This window comes from Cydia splendana, chromosome Z (genome assembly GCF_910591565.1).
Source record: "Cydia splendana chromosome Z, ilCydSple1.2, whole genome shotgun sequence".
Taxonomy (NCBI): Eukaryota; Metazoa; Arthropoda; class Insecta; order Lepidoptera; family Tortricidae; genus Cydia; species Cydia splendana.
Genome location: NC_085987.1, coordinates 19,193,957 through 19,219,372, shown reverse-complemented (window position 1 = coordinate 19,219,372; position 25,416 = coordinate 19,193,957). Strand labels below are relative to the sequence as shown.

The 25,416-nt window shown below is 37.4% G+C and overlaps 1 protein-coding gene across 1 annotated transcript; it reads right to left on the bottom strand.

The window, feature by feature from the left end:
* Positions 1 to 1,204: 1,204 nt before the first annotated feature.
* On the bottom strand, positions 1,205 to 24,391 carry LOC134804871 (uncharacterized). The gene is made up of 6 exons (XM_063778178.1): positions 24,228 to 24,391; positions 17,234 to 17,376; positions 16,792 to 16,886; positions 7,898 to 8,031; positions 2,007 to 2,156; positions 1,205 to 1,458 (listed from the first exon to the last, which is right to left on the bottom strand). The coding sequence occupies exons 1-6, from the start codon at positions 24,292 to 24,294 to the stop codon at positions 1,307 to 1,309; spliced, it is 741 nt and encodes a 246-aa protein (XP_063634248.1). The 5' UTR covers positions 24,295 to 24,391; the 3' UTR covers positions 1,205 to 1,306.
* Positions 24,392 to 25,416: the final 1,025 nt, after the last annotated feature.

The window sequence follows — 25,416 nt, the reverse complement described above, 5'->3', positions numbered from 1 at the left end:
CTAATTTGAAATATTAGAATCAAAAAGTTCAAAATAGATTGTATATGTAGCTACAAAAATGTGTTCCCTCTCAACGCAAAACCCCTTGTGTCTTAGGAGGATCTATATATTTTCACACAAGACGGTTTATCGATAACTTCTTACATCACTAGATTATCGACATTAAATGTCGATATTGCCCATCACTTTTCTGGCGGTGTACGTATTTAGAAACTTGACTCCGCCCCTAAAATTAGTGCGATAGGGACAACTGCAGCTGAGGCGAAAAATCCTGCGTAAAAATGTCAAAAATCGAGGTTTCGTACTCCACTGTTTCCTCCTCCAAAACTTAACCAATTGTAACCAAATTTGGCAATCTAAATGATTATGAAATTATCGGAAGCGGTGGTGGCCGAGTGGATATGACGTCCGACTTTCAATCCGGAGGTCGCGGGTTCAAATCCTGGCTCGTACCAATGAGTTTTTCGGAACTTATGTACGAAATATCATTTGATATTTACCACTTGCTTTTCGGTGAAGGAAAACATCGTGAGGAAACCTGCATACATCCGCGAAGAAATTCAAAGGTGTATGTGAAGTCCCCAATCCGCATTGGGCCAGCGTGGGGACTATAGCCCAAGCCCTCTTGCGAGTGAGAGGAGGCCTGTGCCCAGTGGGACGTATATAGGCTGAATGTTGATGATGATGATGATGAAATTATCTGTGTCGGACCGTTTTGCTTTTTTGGCTAATTGATATCAGTTTTGAATACCACGCCTCTCATTGCGGCATAGTCAATTAGGCCATTTTGGCCATTTTTTAAGGGCTCTAGCGCCTTAAAAAACAAAAATATCAAAAAAAGCAAAACGGTCCGACACAGATATTGACTATATTAATCTGTGTTGAAAAAATCATTGCTCTAGCTTCAAAAACCACGGAGGAAAACGTGGACTACCTACGTTTGTATGGAGGAATGACCACTCCTGTTGGCTCACATGTACAATTTAGTGGCTTTGTTAGCGGATTTAGATAAATTTAGATTTAGTAAGTATAGATGGTCAAGCAAATCTTGTCAGTCGAAAAAGACGGCAAATTTAAAAAAATGTAGGCGCGAAGGGTTAGCGTTCCATAGAAAATGAATTTCGCGCCTTTTTCTACTGATCTGATTTGCTTGACCAAGTATAGGATCCAATACTAAGAATTTGTCATTCAAATTATATATTAGAAGACTTTTGTTTTTAATAGAAAATTTCCATTGACATTTTCATTCATTTCATACATTTTCCATAAAGTAATTTAGGTAATCCTCCGTGCAGTGTAGACTCCGCTACTGCGGTATCAGCTGATCGAAGGGGAAGATATTAGCAATCTTATTGGCAGTGTCAAGGAAGAGCTTGGAAACGGTTCTTTCGGCGTAGGGCTTGGTGGCACGAAGGATCTCCTCCCGACTTTGATTGATGGCTTCGTTCGCCGCATCGCCTGGAAAATAATATAATATATTTTTTATTTTCTTTATATATCGTATTGTAAAATTTAAATAAAAAGTTTGTTAATAATACTCGGGTATATACGCCTTTAATAGTAGGTATTTATAATTTTCATGCGATTTTTCTCTTCTGTTGTCCACGACTTCGTTCGCGAGTTTTATATTAGTTGTTTGAATTCTATACAAATATTTTGTAGCAAAAAATAGCAGCTGCTTTATTAATTAAACAACGCGACACATTTGTCTGTCACAATGTCTTTCAGAAATTTTAAAGTCCCTCACTCACTAAAGGAGCCCACTGATTAACAGTCCGGCGGACGGTATCGGCCTGTCAGTTAGTTGACAGTTCCGAACAACTGACAGGCCGATACCGTCCGGCGGACTGTTAATCAGTGGGCCCCTTAAAATTTCTTTAGATCTCGTTCCAAACTTTCAACCTCCTCTTAACCCACTAGACAAATAATTTTGAGCTGCAGAGCACTTCCAAGCTTAAAGTAAAACCTATAATATTGGTAGTAGCTCGTGAGGCAGAGACACGCACCGAGCGCCTTGTTGCCGTCGAAGAGGCCGTCGAGGCGCACGCGGTAGTCGCGCACGTCCAGGCGCACGTCCAGCGCCGAGAACTGCAAGTACTCCACCCCATCGCGCTCCACCAGCTGCGAGTGCAGCACTATCTCCGTGTCGCACTTTACTGAAATAACATCGGATAATTAGGTCGATGTTAATGAAAATAAGTAATCAAATATGCTAAATATTATAAAATCTAGGTACGAGTACGAATACGAATCCTACACAACACATACAGGTACATTCTCAATTGTAAATTACCTATTAATTTCAAAATATCTTTACCTACAGAAAAATCTAGACTTCCCAATCATGTAAAGAAAACGCTTACACCTAGATACATATTTTGTTTCTCGTCAATAAATTTCGTTTTTTAGGGTTCCGTACCCAAAGGGTAAAACGGGACCCTATTACTAAGACTCCGCTGTCCGTCCGTCCGTCTGTCACCAGGCTGTATCTCGTGATCTGTGGTAGCCAGGGGCGTATTTACCCTAGGGCCATCCGGGCCATGGCCCGGGGCGCCAACCTCCAGGGGCGGCATATGCCAACCCCCATGGGCGGCATGCCGCTCCTGGCGGATTGCATTTTGTTTTTCTTCCTTGACTTCCGGGGCGGCGAAACGTATTGGCCCGAGGCGCCAAATTTCAAAATACGCCCCTGGTGGTAGCTAGACAGCTGAAATTTTCACAGATGATGTATTTCTGTTGCCACTATAAGAACAAATACTAAAAAAAGAATAAAATAAAGATTTAAGTGGGGCTCCCATACAACAAACGTGATTTTTGATCGAAGTTAAGCAACGTCGGGCGGGGTCAGTACTTGGATGGGTGACCGTTTTTATATATAATGGTACGGAACCCTTCGTTTGCGAGTCCGACTCGCACTTGGCCGGTTTTTTAAATATAATAAAACCACAATTCTCCCATTAAACTTAAGTGGACATATCGAAGCAACGTCACAGCAAAAAAACCGGTCAAGTGCGAGTCGAACTCGCGTCCCAAGGGTTCCGTACTGCACACATTTTCGAACGAGCGAGCAAAGGGAAGTTCTTAAGTACATTCAACTGTTCATTCAATTGTTCCACACACGGCTGGCTAGGGGCACACCCCGGCTTTTCCGTGTTTTTTAACTGAGCTATCAGAGGATAGTTACGCAATATTTTTTTTAAATTTTGTTCAAGTATTGTGTTAAGCATAGTGCCTAATTTTTTTTTGCATTGGTTAGGCGTATCTCTGTAATTTCAAGATAACAGGGCCAGGGCCGGATTAAGCATGTCGGGGCCCCTAGGCAGTGCGAGGCTCGGGGCCCCCTACAGTCAATTCTGCACACAGCATATTTAGTACAGGGAAAGTTTAAGTTTGCGTTTTTAATTTCAATTTTCAGGCGTAGGCCGAGCCGATCCAAATCGAACGATGTTCTTTTCGCTCTTATTGCGTGGACATAAAGCTTTATTCTATCGGTTTTTGCCGCTTCCGCGTCGCGTCAAGTGTGGGGAGAGCCCTTTAGGCTCAAGGCCAATTCCCAGTGCAATACCAAAGATGTGAGCTTCAGCGTCACTTGCCTATCTACCTCTAATGGCAAATTTTAAGCGAGGCTAACGGCTAAGCTCAGTTCTGCAAAGTTGATTTTCTCAATAGTTAATATTTTGCGAGGCTGAACAGCAATTGTCCGACCATAAGACCAAACGCCGAGCCACATGATTAGAATCAACCTAATAATAAATAATTTCCATATGTTAAAATTACTTAAATTACTAGAGTTAGACCAAGATAAGCCTGCAACAATTTTGATAGCACGCTCGCAGTTTAAGTGTTATTTTAAACGTCAAAACTTCTATGAAATTATGACGTATAAATAACACTTGCACTGCGTATGCTATCAAAATAATTGCAGACTTTTCTTGGTCTAACTCTATTCATTCACTAGTCAAGCTAACATGTAGACGATACAGGGTCAACTAAAGAACCAAAAATAAACGCGAGCGCAGCGAGCGCGAAATTTTTTGTTAACAATATATCGCAAATTGTGAAAGCGTGTTAAAAGGCTGGGTATCGATCTTCATCTGGGCCTAAAAGTCCGAAGTGCCCCAGTGAGGCGAGCTTTCATGCGAAGTCAAAGCCGTGCTTCATCAGACTTCAGGATAAATAGTTCAGAGCACAAACACGAACCAATGTCCATTGTATTAAAAAGCGAGACTGCAGGCCGCAGCGAGGCCAAAGGCTAAGCTGAAGTAGAGGAGATGTGAAACACAAACCAATGGTAAATTGAGGTAAAAAGTGAAGCTGAAGGTCGAGCATTCCTATGAAAAACTGGGGACACGTTCGTCTTCTTTCTTTTTCTTGGTTTTAATCAATAGTCCTCGTGATTCTGAGTCGAAATAACACGAAAGTTGTTGGTTGTTCGAATAAAAGTGAACCATTTTTCCTGAAATCCCCTATTATTACAACTTTACAACAGGTACGCAGAATACGCCCCGTAAACTGTAACGTATTGCTTCAATTTTATTACAGTATTTCATTAATTTAAAGAATTGATCGAAAAAAAAGCAATAACAAAGTATACTCATTATTTTAAGAATAAAAAAATTACTTATGAATTTTGACCCTATGGAACAAAATTTTATTTGGTGCGCGCTGAGCCGCCGGGGCCCCCTAGCCGAGGCGGGGCCCCTAGGCAGTTGCCTACTTTGACTTAGGGTTAATCCGGCCCTGAACAGGGCTATAACCGCGAAAATCGAAGTTCCCAAATTGCTGGCATTTCTCTCTGTCACTCTAATTACGGTTTCATTGGAGTAAAAGAGAAATCTCCGCAATTTGCGAACTTCGGTGTTCGCGGTAGATCCTCTGATATACGACAGTTCAGCCTTCTCATTTAGATACTCGTAGGTATTTAAACCAATTATTTGTTCTGTTTGAGCACTAACCTCCTACAGCTCATCCTTCGACCTTACGTGGAGGCGCACCTCTCTCGGATGATTCAGGCCTTCGGCCCAATGCAGAGCTTGGGCTTCGACCTTCGCACTAGCTGTCCACACCACGTTTCACGTAAACAATTGCGGTTGTGGCCCTGCAAGAGCTTATCCGCAATTCTTATTCTTAAGTCCGGCTCACGCTTAATTGTAGACTTCTTATACGTTTTTCCAGTAATCTATAGGTATCGGGCCCAATCGCTTAACAAAAGATAGAACAAAATCGACGATCTCCTTTGCAGGAAGCATGGACATGTCGGAGGCCCCGGCCCTTCAGGGCCTTCGACCTTCGCGTTCAGACACTTGTACTACTATACTACTACTGTACTATAATTGTTCTGTGTTTGAGCACTAACCCCTACAGCTCATCCTTCGGCCGTGCGTTTCAAAAAGTCTCTAGGGGACGCTTCGGGCCATCGGTTGACTGTAGATTTCTAATAGGTTTTCCTGTCATCTAGAGGTGAAGAACAATTATGTGTATTTTTTTCAAAATTTTAGACCCAGTAGTATCGGAGTTAAGGGGGGGGGGGGGGTGGTATTTTTTGTCTAATTTCTTAAATAACTTCTAAACTATTTCATATAAAATTATAGAAAAAATATATTTGAGATCCTCAAAATAAGCCTTTTCATTTAATATGTAACACGATATCGTTTACAAAACTTTGTTTTTTAATTTTCTCATATTCCCCCTAAAAGTGCCCCCTATGCTTAAAATTCATTTTTTAGGGTTCCGTACCTCAAAAGGAAAAAACGGAACCCTTATAGGATCACTCGTGCGTCTGTCTGTCTGTCTGTCTGTCTGTCTGTCTGTCTGTCCGTCTGTCACAGCCGATTTTCTCCGGAACTACTGGACCAATCAAGTTGAAATTTGGTACACATATGTAAGTTTGTGACCCGAATACGGACATGTAACGTAAACAAATGAATTTTAAACATGGGGGCCACTTTTGGGGGGTAAATGAAAAAATGAAAAAAAAAATTTTTCAAACTATATCATGTTACATATCAAATGAAAGAGCTTATTGTAAGGATTTCAAATATTTTTTTTTATAATTTTCGAATCAACAGTTTAGAAGTTATTCAAGAAAATAGGCAAAAAATGACCATTCCCCCCCCCTTATCTCCGAAACTACTAGGTCTAAAATTTTGAAAAAAATACATAAAATAGGTCTATACCTATAGATGACAGGAAAACCTATTAGAAATGTACAGTCAAGCGTGAGTCAGACTTAATTACAGTTTTTAATCCGACCCCTACGGATTTTTTAAAGAGATTTCACTCACGTTTCACATAAAAAATACATTGTTAACAGTGCCGGATTACTTAGAGTAGTAGTTTTCTTAGAGTAATTGGTGATAATTTTCTGATAAGATAATCATTTTAAATATTTAACGGTCTTACCTACTTACGAGTAATTGTAAGGTCAAATTAAAAATAATGTTTAAAAAAAATGTTAAATTGAGAACTAGCTTAAAGTTTTTTGTACTCGTCGACTTTAATGGTTGAATTAATAAAGACTTTGTAACCAATAAGCAAAACAAGCACGTGTTTAGGGCACCACGTTCAGGAGGGGCACCAAAATGCCAGGTTGAAAAAGGTGAACAAATTTTAAAATTAGGGACAGACACATCGTTTTTACCACACGATTTTTTTTAGCTGTCCAAAAGCTAATTTGCAAAAATAATGGCGCGTAATTCTTTGGGAAATAATCGGTAGCAGTAGAAGAGTCGTGATTACATGCATAGATTCGATTTCAACCCACTCTTTTGCGGTTCGGCGTTAGGTCTTATGCGAGGCCTTCTGCCTTAATTACACTTGGGCGTGGATCCAAATCCAAGCTTTCCTCTTTCGCAGCTAGGCCTACTGCCTTTCTCACACTTCGCCAATTCAATTCCAAGCTCTGCTTTCTTGCATATTTTATGCATGAAAACAACCTCGAATATCGAAGCCTAAGAAATATCGAGCCCTATGCGAAGCTAGGCTGATAGAAAACTGTCCCATCCCTTCTCTGTATGAAATCCTGGATTCGCGCCTGGTTGGGACTAAAAGTAAAATTGCGTTTGTATATCGAAAAATTTTCGCGCTCGCTTCGCTCGCGTTTTCAATAAAATTATAAGGTATGATAAAGGTGACATTCGGGTGGCGACTGCAGCAACATTACTCTGTTGCAACGTTACTGCTGCAGTACTGTCAACTTCCGTGATAAAATGATGTGACTGATTTCCATACTAAAAGTAAAAATTTACAACTGTCTATGATATTGCGTTTTTATATCGAAAAATTTCCGCGCCCGCTTCGCTCGCGTTTCTATTACTTTCTAAGCTATGATATAGGTGACATTCGGGTGGCGACTGCAACAGCATTAGGTACTCTGTTGCAACATTACTGCTGCGGCACTGTCAATCGTCGTGATAAAATGATGTGACTGATTTCCATTCTCAGCTGTAACGAGGCAATGAACTTCTCTCAATTTACCAAAAAATCAATGTAATCTTGATGACCCGAGGGAGAGGGGGCACCTAGAAATCCTTAGGGCATCAACATATCTTAATCCGGCACTGATTGTTAAAAAATGGGTAATATACGGAACCCTTGGAACGCGAGTCCGACTCGCACTTGGCCGGTTTTTTTATTACAAGTCCGTCTTTGGGTCACAGACTTCCATATGTGTACCAAATTTTAACTTCATTAGTCCAGTAGTTTTTGAGCAAATAGGCTGTGACAGACGGACAGACGGACGGTCAGACAGACGCACAAGTGATCCTATAAGGGTTCCGTTTTTTCCTTTTGAGTTACGGAACCCTAAAAAGAACCCTAGGAGACGGACGGATGACAGGACATTTATTATGGTTAGAATAGAAGCAAAAATATAAAATAAGTATAAAATAAAACATACTGGCATCAGCGACGATGGTGCCAGCGCCGTGCAGCGGCAGCACTAGCAGCCGCGCGTCCAGCACGTACCGGCCCACGAAGTGCAGCCGCGGGAAACGCACGCGCGCGCTGATGCGCAGCGACTCCAGGTCCACGCTGCAATACACTCATGTTACAACTTAATATGTGGTAGACAACCACATCCACCAAACATATGCTATGCGACGATCAGCTAGACAAAAATATACGTGATACATTACAACTCGCTAAAATATACACAGCAATGCCGTCGGCAGTACCTATTGCCTACAAATCTCAAAATAAATATTCGTGTCCTGGATAACTGACATTTCCTGTAGCAATGCAGTCGGCAGCGATGCTATAACTAGCAGCAACTTTTCGACATTAACGTAAGACTGAAACGGAACGATAAGCGCAAATTAATACGAATTTGATATTGTTTTGATAGTTTGGTAGGGGGTTGAATATTGAGCAGTATGCTGGAGATATACGATAACTTTATAAAAGAGTAGCCTAAATTGTGGGAAATTGAAGAAGTTATTAGGATCTACAATCGATCTTATAACAGTGAGAACCTATAATTGGCTATGTAATTATATTGTAATTTCTGGATATATATTTATACCTACGGAAGCTTGCAGCAATAAATAAATAATATATAGTGAATATAATTACAGCTTAAGTAATTAGCTTATCTCTCCCTCAATCCAGATCTGTGGGCTTTGGCATCTGTGTCCATACGGAACGGTGGTTTGGGCCAGGTTTGGGCATACGGCGTGCACGGGATGCATATCAGTCTGCCGTCCTTTTTGGCGTCGTCAGAGGGGGTTGTGGACCTTGTCACTATTTTTTTATCTTTGGATGGAGACAAGGCGACAATTCCTTTTGCGTCTGATGCCGTGGCGGCCAGGAAGGCTCTCAACCCGAATGCACCGATGCCATCATAAACTGGACCGTATTTTAGACATTCCTCCTGAGACCCAAACGCATTTGTTTTGTACTCGAATTTGGAACTCTTAGTTAATCATTAAAAATTCAAAATAGACCTCAGAATAGGTCCCTATATACAAAAAATTGTACGCAGGGTCTTAGTAGGTTAACGTTTTCTTTTTACTGATACGTTAACGTAGGAATTCGAAATAAAGTACCTATGAATCAGATTTATTCATTTAAGGACTGAAATGATGATGATGATGAAACGTATTTCAAGTACCTACACACGTTACACAGTACACAGTAGCTAATAAAAACAAATGCAAGCATGTACTCGTAGGTAGGTGATGTAGGGAGGGAGGGTATATTGCGGACGCCGCACCGGTGTGCCGGCGGCGCACTGCCACTAGACCGTAACGCAACGCTTACGCAAGCTACATTATGACAGCGCGCTAATATTATAATAATAACCACTGCTATCATACGATGACGCTAAGCTAAAAGTGATGATTTGATGAACTAATTCTAAGAACCTATTAAGGAGTAGGAATGTTGCCGTACTCTCTGAGGGCCTAAAGTTTGTAATTCAGGCAAAGGAAGAGATAAGTAAGTGGTACCTATTTTCCTAGGTAGTTAAAGTATTTTCTTTTTAGCCACGTTGCTTGTTTTTCTTCCCTTACGCTGGTTACAATATAAAAAGTGGGTTAGGATAAACCAAATGATACCAAGTTTGATTTTGAACATACATTGTTGCCACCAAGTTGTAAATTAGATTTATCCTAACTTTAAAATACCCAGACTACTAGTAACTTTAACAAGATCTTCGCTTATAATATAGATATAGATAATTACTATTTATATACATATAGTTTTGTTCGTTTAATGAATATAATTAAATATTAAATAAATAAATATTAAAGGACAATTTTACACAGATCAATCTAGTCCCACGGTAAGCTCAATAAGGCTTGTGTTGTGGGTACTAGACGACGATATATAAGGTATATTAATTATATATAAATACTTATATACATAGAAAACATCCATAATTAACTCAGGAACAAATTATAATTGATAAACACACAAATAAATGCCCTTACCAGGATTCGAACCCGGGACCTCCTGCTTCGTAGGCAGGGTCACTACCGACTAGGCTAGGAGGCCGTCAAGTTATGTAATGATTTATCGTAAATTTATAATTAAGTATATTAAAATGAATCCCGTAGTTGTATTAGTTGAAATTAACCCGCAGTCGAGATTGTCCCCCTGCACGTTATGTAAATGTTACGTTTATTACAAATTACAAATATAGAATGGCTATCCGAAGACATCACTACAAACAAAAGGGACTAACTAAGTTTTTACACATACTTACTAACATTGCCTAGGCAACGAACATAGCAATTACTGGCTTCATATTAAAAATATGTAAGTTGCTTTCAATAGCGGTAGGCGCTATACGAGAGATACGATTATAAGTACATTTATCCCTGCCTAGCTAGAGTATGTACTAAATACCTATTACTCGTACGTGCAATAATATTTAGGTGCAACGGAGCAAAGGAACTCATATATTTTTTACATATCTTTAAAAAATATATCTTGAAGTCATTTTATTAAGTATAAAGTCATTTATGTCCGGTCGAGGTAATTTACGAATGTAAATAATTACAGCTAGAAGTTTATACATATTTATTTTAGTTTCACTTCCGCTCCGGTACAACTAGGGTTGCCAGATGGTCGGGATTTAGCGGGATTCTCCCGATTTTTAGCACGTGTTCCCGATTCCCGACAAAGTGAAAATTGTCCCGAAAAACAGCTTCAAGTTATGAAACAATAATTTCAAGTTCCGAACTGTCGTCAAGCGAGCGAGCTGACGAAGTGGCAATAAGGTAAAATATCGTGGTTTTTAATACAATTACTTTAATTTGAATGTATTTTTTTTCCCGACCTAAGTCCCAAAATCCCGAAAGATTGATCTTGTTTCCCGATAATAGCGCCTTTCGATCTGGCAACCCTAGGTACAACGGAGGTAGGTACTTTATCCATCTGTTAAATGTGTACATTAATCAAACTAGGCCGTAGATCATAACATCATAACTACTAAAATTTTAGATAGGTACCTACAAAAATGTTAAGCAATGAAGAATATCCTCCATAGATTGCCTAAAAATTTGTAGGTGGAAAATCATTATTCTTTTTTTTATTCGTGCTTCACTTTTATACAAATTACAAATATGTATTTTGAGTGTACTACCTATTAGAAACCCTAATTTCAACCTCCGGCTCAATGGAATACATAGTCTCTCCCCTAATCACGCTTTAATATCTATCTATACCTACTAATAAACCAATTACAAAATTTAAAATTTTAGTTCAGTTTTTTAAATCTTTAATTCATAGTTAGTTTTAATGTTTTTTTTTTATTATTACCAATTATTGTGAGTGAAGTATTAACTTTCCACTTGAATTTAATTTTCGTTATTTATATTAATAAAAAGTACATAAATGCAAAAAAAAAAAAACATGATACAGTTGCACAGTGTTCGATTTCCCTCAAAAAATTTCCCTATGCTGTTAATTGCATAAATCAATCAAGGAATGCATTTGAAATGCAAGACTAGAACACCCAGAAGTCTATTTCAAATACTTTTTTATATAAAAAATAAATTATATTTCATGACCTTGACATCGAAAAATTACTAAATAAATTCTACAAAAGTATCTGATGAAGAAGTCGCTTTTTAATCAATGTAGTTAGTTTTGGAATTTACCCTCTGCTTACCGAGTTATTCATATAAATACAGATTTTTTATTTCATTTTTTTCTCCTGAAAAACTCAAAAGTGCGACTTGTAACTAGCACTGAAAGATGGCTCTTAACTAGGTCTACCACTGGTAAAAAAATCACGTTCCACTATCGCGGCGTTTGGGAGTTACGTATAAAGGTCAAATTATACTTTTTAGGGTTGTTACTTAAAGGTCAAACAAATATGAAAGGTCGGAGTAATTAAAAAATCTGATTAAATTAAATTAAGGAACAACATAAGAAACTTTATTTATATTTATTTATTTAACCTTTATTGCACAATACAAGAAATTACAAATGGCAGACTTGCCAAAAGGCATTCTCTACCAGTCAACCATTGGGCCACGCAGAAACTTTTAAGTGCAGTGCACTTTGTTAAACAATAAAGTCATTAAATTCAGAAAAGAAAGAAAGAAATTCAGAAGTCAAGTTATAGTTTCTTTTCGCAAGTTGGTCTCAGATTTTATGTATTTTGTGGCTCATACAAATCATTTTCATTTTCGAGAACTAGCGTGCAGTCGTCAACATGGGATGGATTTTCATCACCGTCTATTAACGAAGATCCATCATTAGCTAGATCTTCATCATCGACTTCAGCCTCTTGTAAGTTTTCCTCATGAATCGGCTTCAGAAGTTCACGAACTGCTTCTGGTAGACTAATCCTACTGGACGATTTTTGGCGTTGTCTGTAGTGTGCCATAGACACGAACGGATCTGATGATTCTAGTGCACGGTGAAAGAGATCTATCATAGTGTTTCTCCTGTTCATTTTCCGGCAATGGTGTTCCCTATCACAAGTGACTCGACACCGTCAATGTCAGATATCGGTTGTTTATACTTGTGATAAGTATAAATGAAAGAGGTTTGCACACAATTAAATGTATTCAAACTTAGCCATTTTGATAATGATGGATAAAATTGTTTTTCACCTCAGCAGCTCGAACAAGGGTACTTTGCTTCTTAAAAACAGTGAGCAAAATGCGATTTTGCTCACTGAGTCATTTTGTCTCACTCAGTGAGCAAAATCGCATTTTGCTCACTGAGCGTGTTTCACTTAGTGAGCAAAATGCGATTTTGCTCACTGAGTGAGACAAAATGACATTCAAGTGACCTTTATAGTCAAATGTCATTTCAACATGCGGGGTCTAATACAAGTTCGATATACTTGGGTTCTATTATCTCTGTCCCTCTAGGTATGTTCTCACTGCTTAGGGTGAAAAATTTTGTGTACTACACGAGATCAAAGTTATTTACATCTCGTGCGCTTTTGAATCCCTTACTACGCTCAAGATTCTAAATTAGATTCACTCGCTACGCTCGTGAATCTATTATAGAATCTTTCGCTTGCATGGGACTCAAAATAAGCACTCGAAGAAATATCAAACTTTGATCTCTTGTTGTACAAATAACTATTTTACGATTAGTCGATTTTTAATTAATCACTAGCACTGGTGCACTTTTGCCCCCGTCAATCCAGTGTTCCTGTATTTTTATTTATGTACCTGGAGTATGTCTAAACAATATACAGTTTTGTAATAGAGGAAAATTTTGAATTAATACTGACTAAAAATTAAAGGTCAAGTTGAGGGTCAACCCTAACACTGTATTTTTAAATTCGATAACTCCCAAACGCCGCGATAGTGGAACGTGATTTTTTTACCAGTGGTTGACCTAGTTAAGAGCAATCTGTCAGTGCTAGTCACAAGTCGCACTTTTGAGTTATTTAGGAGAAAAAAATGAAATAAAAAATCTCTATTTATATGAATAACTCGGTAACCAGAGGGTAAATTCCAAAACTAAGAAACAGAAAATATGCGCCAAAGGCTTCTTTATCGAACTACATTGATTAAAAAGCGACTTCTTCATCAGATACTTTTGTAGAATTTATTTAGTAGTTTTTCGATGTCAAGGTCATGAAATATAATTTATTTTTTATTAAAAAAAGTATTTGAAATAGACTTCTGGGTGTTCTAGTCTTGCATTTCAAATGCATTCCTTGATTGATTTATGCAATTAACAGCATAGGGAAATTTTTTGAGGGAAATCGAACACTGTGAGTTGGTACTTTATACAGCTATGATGAAATTGATGAATAATAAATATTGAAAAGGTATTTTTAAAACTTTACTTAAGTCGATTAGAGTCTTAAGTCGAGCCGCTAAGATTATATTTAAAGTGACAAATACCTACATGTTTTCAAATTGATTGCAGAGTGCTATGGGGTTGTGCACAAATCACGCGAGGTGTTTTCGGCTACTTTTTGACCCCCCTCCCCCTTGGTGATATTTGGTGAGGTTTTTGGTTACCCCCCTCCCCCACACAACCTCACGTGTATTTTTTTGAATTTATTTAATTCGACCTAATTTTAAGATAAATAGTATTGTATATAGAAAATCTTGTTTATTTTTCTATTTTCGTTAAATAGACTCGCTATTTTGAAGTGCAGAGTGAACATTTATGTTTAACGGAACCGAGAAAAAGTATACACTCATGTGGTAGGTTTTTTTTTCTTAGTTTCGTTCACTGTAGAAAAATACAAACGAGAATGGACATATAATAACGGACAGCAAGGATATTCTGGCAAGGTGGATAAGATATGTAGAAGATCTGTACAAAAAAATGATATTGAGATTGAAGGGGAAGTGCCTAAAGATGACATGGGGCCAGAAATAATTAGAGGAGAATTCGATAGAGCACTAAGATCAATAAAAAACGGAAAGGCCGCAGGTGCTGATGAAATCTATATAGAAATGATAAAATACGCTAACAACCCAATCTTAATAGAACAAGTTTTTAAGCTGCTGTCGAATATGTACGCAAAAGGAAAAGTACCCAAAGACTTTACAACGACGAAAACAGTAATGTTACCAAAGAAAGCAAACACCATGAAGTGTGAGGAACACAGAACGCTAGCTTAGTCTAATATCACAAGCTTCAAAAATCCTACTGAAGATAATACAATATCGCATACGAGATAAGATTGAGATCAACCTAGGAGAGGACCAATACGGATTCAGGAAACAAAAGGGTACTAGAGAAGCAATACTGGCATTGAGATTGACCTTAGACCGGCGATTAGATATAGGCCATAATACAAGTGTAGCCTTTATAGATCTGGAAAAGGCTTTCGACAAGGTGAATTGGAAGCTGATGATGGGCAGATTTAAAGAAATAGGATTGGACTACAGGGATCGGAAGATAATATATGAACTATACAGACAACAAGTAACAATTATAGAAGTAGAGAATGAAAAGGGAATGGCTAAAATAAAACAGGGGGTAAGACAGGGATGCTCATTATCACCACTCATATTTAACGTGTTCATTGAAGCTGCCATCCTAAAGGTTTTGGATTCAGTAAAAGAGCAGGGCATTCAAATAAATGGAAAGAGAGTATTATTTGTTAGGTTTGCGGATGATATTGCAGCCTTAGCCAATAACAACACTCATTTAGAAAAGTTGGTAAATACAATGGATAAAATATTTCAAGAATTTGGACTAAAAATTAATGACAATAAAACTAAATTCATGGAAGTGTCTAAGACAGGTAATATAAAGATTGAGCTAAAAATAAGGGGAAGAAATATAGAACAAGTCAAGAACTTCAAATATTTGGGAAGTATCATAACAGAGGACACAAGATGTACTCCAGATATAAAAGCAAGAATTGCAATGGCTAAGCAGACTTTTTATAAGAAGAAAAACCTTTTTAAATCACGTATATCCTTAAACATACGGAAGAGATTTATGAAAACATATATATGGTCCATCGCACTATATGCATGTGAGACATGGACGCTAAATAAGAGAGATGAAGAATATCTACAAGCATTTGAGATGTGGTGTTGGCGAAGGATGGAAGGAATAAGTTGGACTGAAAGAGTTACGAATGAAGCTGTCCTAAACAGAGTGAAAGAAAGGATAAGTCTAATGAGTGTTATTAAAAATAGAAGAGGAAGAATGATAGGCCACCTGCTACAACACGACCACTTCATCAGAAACGTCATAGAAGGGAAAATAAATGGAAAGAGAGGGAGGGGAAGACTAAGGAAGAGTTATATGAGCCAAGTAAAGGAGCATGTAGGGGCCGTGTCGTACCAGGACACTAAGGGGCTGGCTTTGGACCGACCAAGGTGGAGACAACTTCATCACGCTGCACCGACAAGAGCCCAGCTCTTAAATTGAAAGAAGAAGAGAAAAATACACGTGAGGTTTCTTTATACCCCCCTCCCCCAACGTGACCTATCGTGATTTTTTCGTGACCCCCCCTCCCCATATCAAACCTCGCGTGATTTGTGCACAAGCCCTATGTGGTACTTGTTCCGAAAAGATACAGTAAACTGATGTTTGACACGAGATGACTGAGTATTTTTACACATAATTTTATGAATGATAGTTTATTTTTTAGGATTCCGTACCCAAAGGGTAAATAACTTCTAAATGGCTTAGGGCACATTTTTTACTTATAAGTTTTAGTGTTTTTATTATGTTGTAAAAATGTTATTAAATAAATCTAATTTACTACTAATCTATGTATTTTAAAATTATAAAATATATTTGAAATTCTCAAGATGAGCTTCATTTGATATATAACACGATACCTATAGTTTGAAAAACTTTATTTTTTAACTTTCTCATTTACCCTCCAAAAGTGCCCCCCATGTTTAAAAATCATTAGTTTACGTTACATGTCCATCTTTGGTTTACTAATTTACATATGTGTACCAAATTTCAACTTAATTGGTCCAGTAGTTTCCGAGAAAATAGGCTGTGACAGACAGACAGACAGACGCACGAGTGATCCTATAAGGGTTCCGTTTTTTCCTTTTGAGGTACGGAACCCTAAATGAGGGTATATTTGTATATTATGTACTTACATCTTATTCTGAATGATATTCTCAGAGTGTATGTGTGTGAATATTTATTTAATGTTTAGAGTAAGGTAAGATTTATGCATGCAGTTTATTGTTAAACTTACCAACGCAAATAAATTTGTATACCCAATGCTGGTAAGACATAGTGATACAAGTTGAGTGATGTTTAACAAATAAAAATATTGATTGATTGATTGATTGATTGATTGATTGATTGATTGATTGATTGATTGATTGTAAGGAGAAGGTGAAAGAACAGGGAAGTATAATAGGTACTCACTCGACATTTTTAATAGAGAAGTTCCCCGCGCCCGAGACCTGCACGTCCTTGCCGACCGCGTGGAACTGGATGAGGTTGCCGCTGTCCACGATCAACTTCAAATCAAAGTTTTATATTTCATACTATTTACAAACTAGATATTTAATACGTTACATATTTATTTATTGTATTAATTAACCATAGCTTCGGTTTGAATTTTGTATAAATGAGAAATATGTTCATGTTTAACGTAGTGAACATAAATATATAAATAAAAGTTAAAATCCATGAATGTCCGCTGCGTTAAACTTTTTACGTTTGAAAAGATAACAATTAATTACGAACTTGTAGGTACCCACTTTAGTTATTATCGAGCTAGATTAAAAAAGTTTTAGAAAATCTTAAAGAATGGAGTTGTTCATTATTAAACAAACATAATCCCGCGTAAATTGTCCGAACGTACCTCGGGAATGTAGAAGGGTTCTATGGGCGGCACCTCAAACTCCGGTATGCCCTCCGCTAGTTTGGGTCGCAGCCTCTCGATGGATTTGCGAACGCACGAATTGATCGTGCTCTGATCGCGCTTGCATACTTGGATGTAATCAGCTGTAATGTTAAAATACGTTTACAGTACATATGGTCCTACTTTCCCGCACTAGTGCGGGAAACAGCACTTTCCGTTCGTATGTCAAAAGGATAAAGGGCCATATGTACTGTAAAACGTTGTACGATACACGTGCGAATAAGTAATTCGCAACTCGTGTCGATTTAAAACACTCCCTTCGGTCGTGTTTTAATTTATCGCCACTCGATTTGAAATTCCTCTTTTCCGCACTTGTATCGTAAATAACTATTATGTTGGTAACTAATGATATTATGCTCCTGTCATGTAGTAAATGTTTATTATACATATATCGGTTTATCCAGGATACACAGGTAAAGGTGTAAGGTGCAGCCCCCTGCAAGTTAGAATGCGGGGTAATTTAGACTAATCGAAATATCCACATTATTAACTACATAGAGTCACACACAACACATCTTTTTCGCTATCTGGACAGATATGGCACTCTAGTTAATAATAAGATATTTCGATTAGTTTAAATTATCCCGCAGTCTAAATTGCCCCCCCCCCCCGCATCTTATTTAAGTTCTTAGTCTCCGGAGGGTAATGATAAAAGCGATTGGTAAAGTAGTTAATTTTCTAGAGTATAGCTTAGTTTTGGGACTGATTTTTAAAATTATTAAAGTAATTATTATAGTTTTATTTCCTTTATTTCTCTTTTAACTTAAGTTAGGTTGTCATAAAAATAAAATACCTACAATAAAACAAATTATTTAGTCGTAAGCAACTAAGCAACCAAGTCTTATAACCTGACTGTAGATAACCACAATAAATGTTTACTAACTATGGTAGACCTGCATGTATGTAGGTACATATAGCTACTTACATGCATTTCTAATGTGTACCTACTGTATATTTATGGGTCGGTAAGTAACGTCAGAACATAGCATCAAAGTTTACTTGTTGGACCAGCAATGTACGCGGTATACTGTCAATGTTAGGGCCACCACACACTAGCGTCTCCTGATCGTCGGCGTCTAGTCAACTCTATGGCTGCTGCTCGACGCAACGTTGGCGCAACTGCACAACGACGCCATTTACCATAGCAGTCATAGCACTCACTAGACGCCGACGCTCAAAAAACGCTAGTGTGTGATGGCCCTTAGGCGGCAATTGTCAGCGTGGTGAAACAGGGGCCTGCTGACATCTCTATTGACAATTACTTCAGTTTAAAGATGTAGGTACTGGAACATTGACGAGCACTCGAACGTCTACCTTATGGGGTAAATCGCCTATTACCGGCCACCTTCCTATAACTGGACACCTTATAAAAAAAATACTTGGATTATGTAAATATTACAAGGAATCCTGTTTTTAGTGTAAGGTTTCCAGTTATTGGGGGTGGCCAGTAATAAATGATTTACCTTATATGTATTACAAAATATCACAGAAATACGCTGATAGCTTACTTAGTATTTACTTATTACATTAATTTTGCTATTTGCTTTGCCCTAAGGTTGACTAGTAGAGAACGCCTCATGATATTAAGTTCGCCTCCGGTTCAATTAGTTTATCTTTTGCGCAATAACTAATAATACATGTATCTAATATTCATCGAAAATAATTGGTTAAAAAAATCGTTACCCATTGTTACTCAAACAGGAGGTAAACTACAAGCATTACTTATATGCTAGTGAATACGTAATGGTATAGAATAGGTTACAATCTTAGCTTTATGGCTAATAATGACTGACCAAGTGATTATGTGAGATGAGCCAACAATGGAGGATGTGGCCGGAGACGAGCCACAATGGCGGCTCCGCGCTGGCTCGAGCCCAGCGTTTATCCGCCGCCGCCGTAAGGCCATCACCGCGCTCTGCGCTCTTTTTAATAACATAACTAATTATAATTAAGCTTCCTTACCTACCTACTCACTCAGGATGTTATCTACTCGATTCATTAACAGTAGGTATAGCGTTTTTGCTAATATGCGGAAAATTACCTGATCAAAATAAGCATTACTAAATGCAAAACATCGGAATATTTATATGCGTCATCATCATAAAAAGGATTGCATTTTTTGTTGAAACAAAACCAAGAGTAAAAAATTACTAACTGAATTATATTGGTTGTGGTATTCGTTACATCTTCGGCACTATGCGGCAAGGGAGGGCCATTTTTAGATTTATTTTAGTTTATACTGAGGTTTTTGTTTAGAATGACTTAATCATGTATTTTTTATTTAAATGAATAAAGCCAGTTTAACTTCATCAAATAGGTACATGTAGGTAATTTGATAAATAATTATACTTAATACAGGGTGGGCCATGAATTCTTGAACTTTTTAAATAAAACATCGATGGGATTAAAACTATACAAGGTATTCTTAATTTAATTTATTCTTTCTAACAACAATTTGATGCAATTTTTTTTGCAGATGCATATTTAATGCAGATGGATCGAATTACATCATATCCGTCTCGTCGTTGGCACTTCTGAAATCGACTATATAAACTTTGAAAAACTTGCTGACACATGCATGCTTCGGGGGATCGTGGCTATCTGATCGTCAATGTTTTGTTTTACTTGGGGTATTGTCATCAGTTTACTAAAGCACACTTGATTCTTCAGGCATCCCCACGGAAAAAATCACAAGGTGTAAGGTCTGGGCCTAAGTTGAAAATAATAAAGAATTAGGTACTGCAAATTCAGTGGAATACGTGAAGATGTCGTGAGAGATTTGGGTCCACAGTTGCATGAATTTGAAGGATACAACATCAGGCCTTGGATGCAACAAGATGGAGCAACATACCATACGACGAACATGAATTTACTAGCAGTCAAAAAAATGATTTCCAACAAATTGATTTCTCGCAAAAGTAACATTCTTCTACCGTCCAAAAAGCCCAGACCTTACATCTTTCGTTTTTTTTCTGTGGGGATATCGAAAGAGTCGAGTATACCGTACCTTAATAAACTGATGAAAATACCCCAATTAAAACGAAACATTCACTGTGAGTGTGAGGTACCTACCCGCGATCCCCCGCAGCAAACTAGTGTCAGCGAGTTTTCCAAAGTTCACACACACACTGTCTATTGCACGAGTGCTAGCGACGAAACGCAGGTCATCTGGATGATGTAATTTGTTAAAAACTTAATTGCATTAAATTTTTGTTAGGTTGAATAAATTTAGCCTAATGTAAAAAACAGCTGGGGAGAAGCGGGTGACACCACCCCCAGCCCTAGCAACGCAGTCCTTAAAATATCTGGGCGTTACGCGAAAGCGTTTTCTACGAATTACAACCATATGGCTTTAGTAAAAAGGTTTAAGTACAATAAAATGTTTTTCACCTCAGCAGCTCGAACAAGGGTACTTTGCTTCTTAAAAACAGTGAGCAAAATGCGATTTTGCTCACTGAGTGAGACAAAATGACATTCAAGTGACCTTTATAGTCAAATGTCATTTCAACATGCGGGGTCTAATACAAGTTCGATATACTTGGGTTTTATTATCTCTGTCCCTCTAGGTATGTTCTCACTGCTTAGGGTGAAAAATTTTGTGTACTACACGAGATCAAAGTTATTTACTTACATCTCGTGCGCTTTTGAATCCCTTACTACGCTCAAGATTCTAAATTAGATTCACTCGCTACGCTCGTGAATCTATTATAGAATCTTTCGCTTGCACGGGACTCAAAATAAGCACTCGAAGAAATATCAAACTTTGATCTCTTGTTGTACAAATAACTATTCAAAATGGCATGTACCTATGTCCTAATGAGTAATGATTTCCTGTTTAGTTACGATTGAATCCTCGTTGTCCGGATACCCTAGTGTCAAAAATAGGCGGTTCAAACGCGCGTTTCAAACACATGTTTCAAACGCCTTTTCGTTTCAAATCTTGAATGTTTGATAGATGACTAAATATTGCATATCGAGCAACTAAATATTAAAGACACAGGTACTCTAATTAACTCTATTTTAAAGATAATCAATAATGTTAAAGCATTTCTGCACTTAGATTACTTTTATAGTGTAAGATACCGCTATAAATTTCTGCACCTATCAGTTATTCAATCAGTTGATAATACATTTTCATGAAATGAACATTCTAATTTGTTTTTTGTATGCTGGGTGAACTCTAGCCCCAAAACTATCTCTCTTGTTTTATGCATTTATAGTATTTATTTCATAAGATTTCTTACCATAAAGGGTAAGAGATATTATGAAAAAAGGTCTCAAAGTCTTTTTTTGTGGTTATTTTACTAGGAAACATAATGAATTTGATATGCGATCATAGTCTTAATTTATATATTTTTTTATATTTAGGTAATATATTTATGTATGTAATATAATTATGAAAGAATAATTCAAAAGTATAAATACTCACATTTACGAAAACAAACTATGCCAGTTAGTTTCCTTAAATATGCTTAGCAAATCGCCGAAATTAAGGTGCAGTAGGTTCAGTAAACGGAGTTTATTAAAAGTCGTAGCACTTTATTGTATCACAATATGGATGTCATAAATTTAATTGGCAATCTTGAGGTCTTTCTCGGGGGTTTTATCGATTAGAATCGTGAGTTTTTGACTTTCGCTCGATAGGAAAAAAATCACGAACATAGACCGGTCTAAAATGCACTTTAAAAGTTTGTGACTAATTATGCACACAATAGCTTGTGATTTGTGATTATGAAAATTGCTTTCTAAAATATCATGTTTGAGGGGAAGTATAGATTACTTTTTTATATTTACACGTAGGTACATAAAATTAAAATTAAAAAAATGATATCCGCGCTCCCGGACATGCACTTCCATCTCGCTCACGCTTACGCTCAGTGAGAGTAAGAGAAGAACACGAACTTACTGGGCCTTAACCCTTTACCAGGCTAAGGTATATATATTTCCCACAAACTTTCTTGTGTTCTATTTTCGATGCCTAAGGCTGATATTCAATTGTCATTTTTGAACTGTCAGCCTGGTAAAGGGTTAACGAATTCAAAAAACATCCTGTAGAGATAATTAGTAATTGAATTTTGATGCGATTCTCAGTGGATTTGTAGTGGCGTGGCGTGGCGGGGTCGACCTGCCTAATTACGATTGTCACGATTTTGCGGGAGCGATTCATTGAACACAGCTTACACAGGCTATTATTTAACAGCAATGTACCTATGGCGGCATTTAAAACTTAAAACACTTTCTGTAAAGTGCTTTTCGAATTTTTGTTCTGTGTTCATAAGTCTTTATTGTTTAAATTTACCCTGTGCCTTTCCAAGACACCACTGCATCCTGTAGGTTTGCCTTATCATGCTAGAAATGAATTTGCAAAAATAATGTAAGTACTTACATACATAAAGTTTTGATAGTCAAGATTTTAAAGTAAAAAGACAGATGTTTTCATATGTTGTACTGTGGTCACGCGAATGGATTCCCTTTGTTTTTAATTGCAATTGGTAGCGCGAAGATATCCGTTTAAAGTTTGGCTTAGGTCGGAAACTACTACGTAGGTCACTCGATAAGTTTTGAGATGCTCGAAAATTAAAAATGGCCCGCACTTGTATTCTATGTCTATAAAAAGCAAATTTATTCAAAAATAGAACACAAGTGGTCGATTAGCTAAATTAAAAAAAAAACAATCTTGTTGCAGTCATTTTACTATGACCGCTCCCGCGGTTTTTCTTTGAAACGGGGGAACTTCAGTTTGGAACATATGCGTGCTATTATATTTTATGATTTTAAATTTGGTTTTACCGAACAACTAAGTTTACAACGATTACAATCAGCATAAGGGGACTCCGTTCCATCCCGAGTAACAGTTTTTAGATGTGTTATAGAAATTAAAAGGGGTAAAACTAACCTCGAAGATGACCAAAGGAGCGGTCACCCGCAAACAGCAGTAACTGTAGAAAACGTGTCTATTACTGAAATGTTGGTCCGAGAAGACCCACAAATTACATATACGGACATTGAAAAGATCCTAGGGGTTAGTTCGGTGAGCGTTAATATCATCTTACTTCAACATCTTGGAGTCTGGAAGCTCTGTTGTCGTTAGATCCTGCGTTTGCTCTAACAAACTGATGAAGTTGCGATTTCTGCCCTATAGGCTCAAAACTGGCAAAAATGTTTTCAAAATTGGTTTAGACGAATAGAACTTTGTACTTATATCTTGAATAGTTTTTCTGTATCTCAAAACTTCTGTATCTCAAAAATCTCAAAAAAATCTTGTGTAAGTATCTCAAAAATCGAGTGACCTACGTAAATAAAAATAAAGCAAGTAGGTAAGTACTTACTTACTTGTCTAGAAGTCTTTAAAAATCGAATGTAATATTAAAAAAATATATATATTGCCTGCTACTAATGACGTTGCAATAAAAAAACTTAGCTATTCCCCTATCCTATACCTTATACCTATAGAAAATAGGTCTTAAACAAAGAATTATTTGTTACTAAGTTCTTTTCGAATTTCGATATAAGGAAACTCGAAAATGTCTTCGTCCAAAAATTAAAATGTCTTGTACCTTTTATAGATCTCGGGCCAAGAACTACTTTCTTGTATCAAAATGTCAATTAAAAAAGTCAGTTTTGAGTGATTTTGAATGATAAATACCTATTCAATAACGTTCATTTAAATCTGATTTGTAAAGTTTTACAGTTAGTATTTTATATAGGTATGTGTTTTGTTATAGGGGTGAAGTTGAACGGCCCTTATGACGGTGTGACGTATTCTGTTCTACTATTGTACTTATACTTTTAAAATTACAATTGTTCTATTTAACGTAAAATTTGACGCATAATAAAATAAAACAACTATTTAATGAACGGTTAATAATTATTGACCTGCGGTACGTGCACATTATGGTTGGATATAGAGTACTGGACTCACACGATCACTTACGTAAATCCTTCGGGAAAACACTGCTAACGACTTGCAAGAAAATGATTACCGAGAGAGACTTAGTCATTCTGCCAGAACTGAGCTAATCACAAGTTGCGAGGCCATAAGACAATAGGCAAGAGGCAGCCAACGGTGCTCACGCCACTAAGAGCTAGGGCCGACCTTGCCGAGTTATATACTGTACTGTACAGGAATCTAACTGCTACGTCATTGCTAAAGTTCGAGATCATTCATTGAAATGAATTTAGGTACCTATAGATATATAATATCACTTAACGTTTGGGGTCCCCCACAATATTATTAGAATCGTTTAGGTACACCAAACATGTTTAAGACTTCGTATTAAATCTCCGACTGATACCGGCGGTACCAGGTAATGATCATATGAGATGACGAGTGAAAAACCCATCATGCATTATAGGTTAATCTTTGAATTCAATGAACACTTCACAAACGCGTGCGTGTAACTACATAAACGTATGCATCATAACACCCTTGTTTGAGTTGCTGAGGTAAAAATTAAGTTTATTGCCTTTTTGCAGTGTTGTCATTCGTTAACCGTTGTCTTTTTGGTATCTCATTCAAAATGCCTAATCAAGATAAACTTTACTGTGGATAACCGACGAACGTCGGTTTCGTCGTAATTGTTCAAACAAAATTTTAAGCGAGAGGTAAGCGGAATTCCAAAAAATATAAACTTTCTCCCAGCTAGATTAATTATTTGGTTTTGTAAACCCCAGTACCTGTAACATAAAGTTGCCTACACCATGATATGAGGTTGAGGGTGTATAGGCAGACGGTGATAATCTTCTACGAATATGTTACCTGCTACCATTTAATGCAAAAAAGCATCCCTGGGGTATAAGCAGGTAGGTACACAAAAACAAAGGAAAGGAAAATGTAATTTTTCTAAGTGCCGATCATATCATTATCTTACAGAAGGACCGGCACGCACCACCTATGTACGAGTACACAGTCGTTGCGTGTTCCGTTATTTGTGAGCATCTTGGCCGCTCCGATATATGATATATCTGATGGCGACTGTTAAACTTTATGGTCGCTAGACATGAGGGTATTCTTGTTTGACTCTTACTGCAACCATACTGCCCAAATACTGCCACTGTCTAAGATAACTGTTAGAGTGTCATAGCTGACATATGACATACATTCGATACTATTACAAAATATG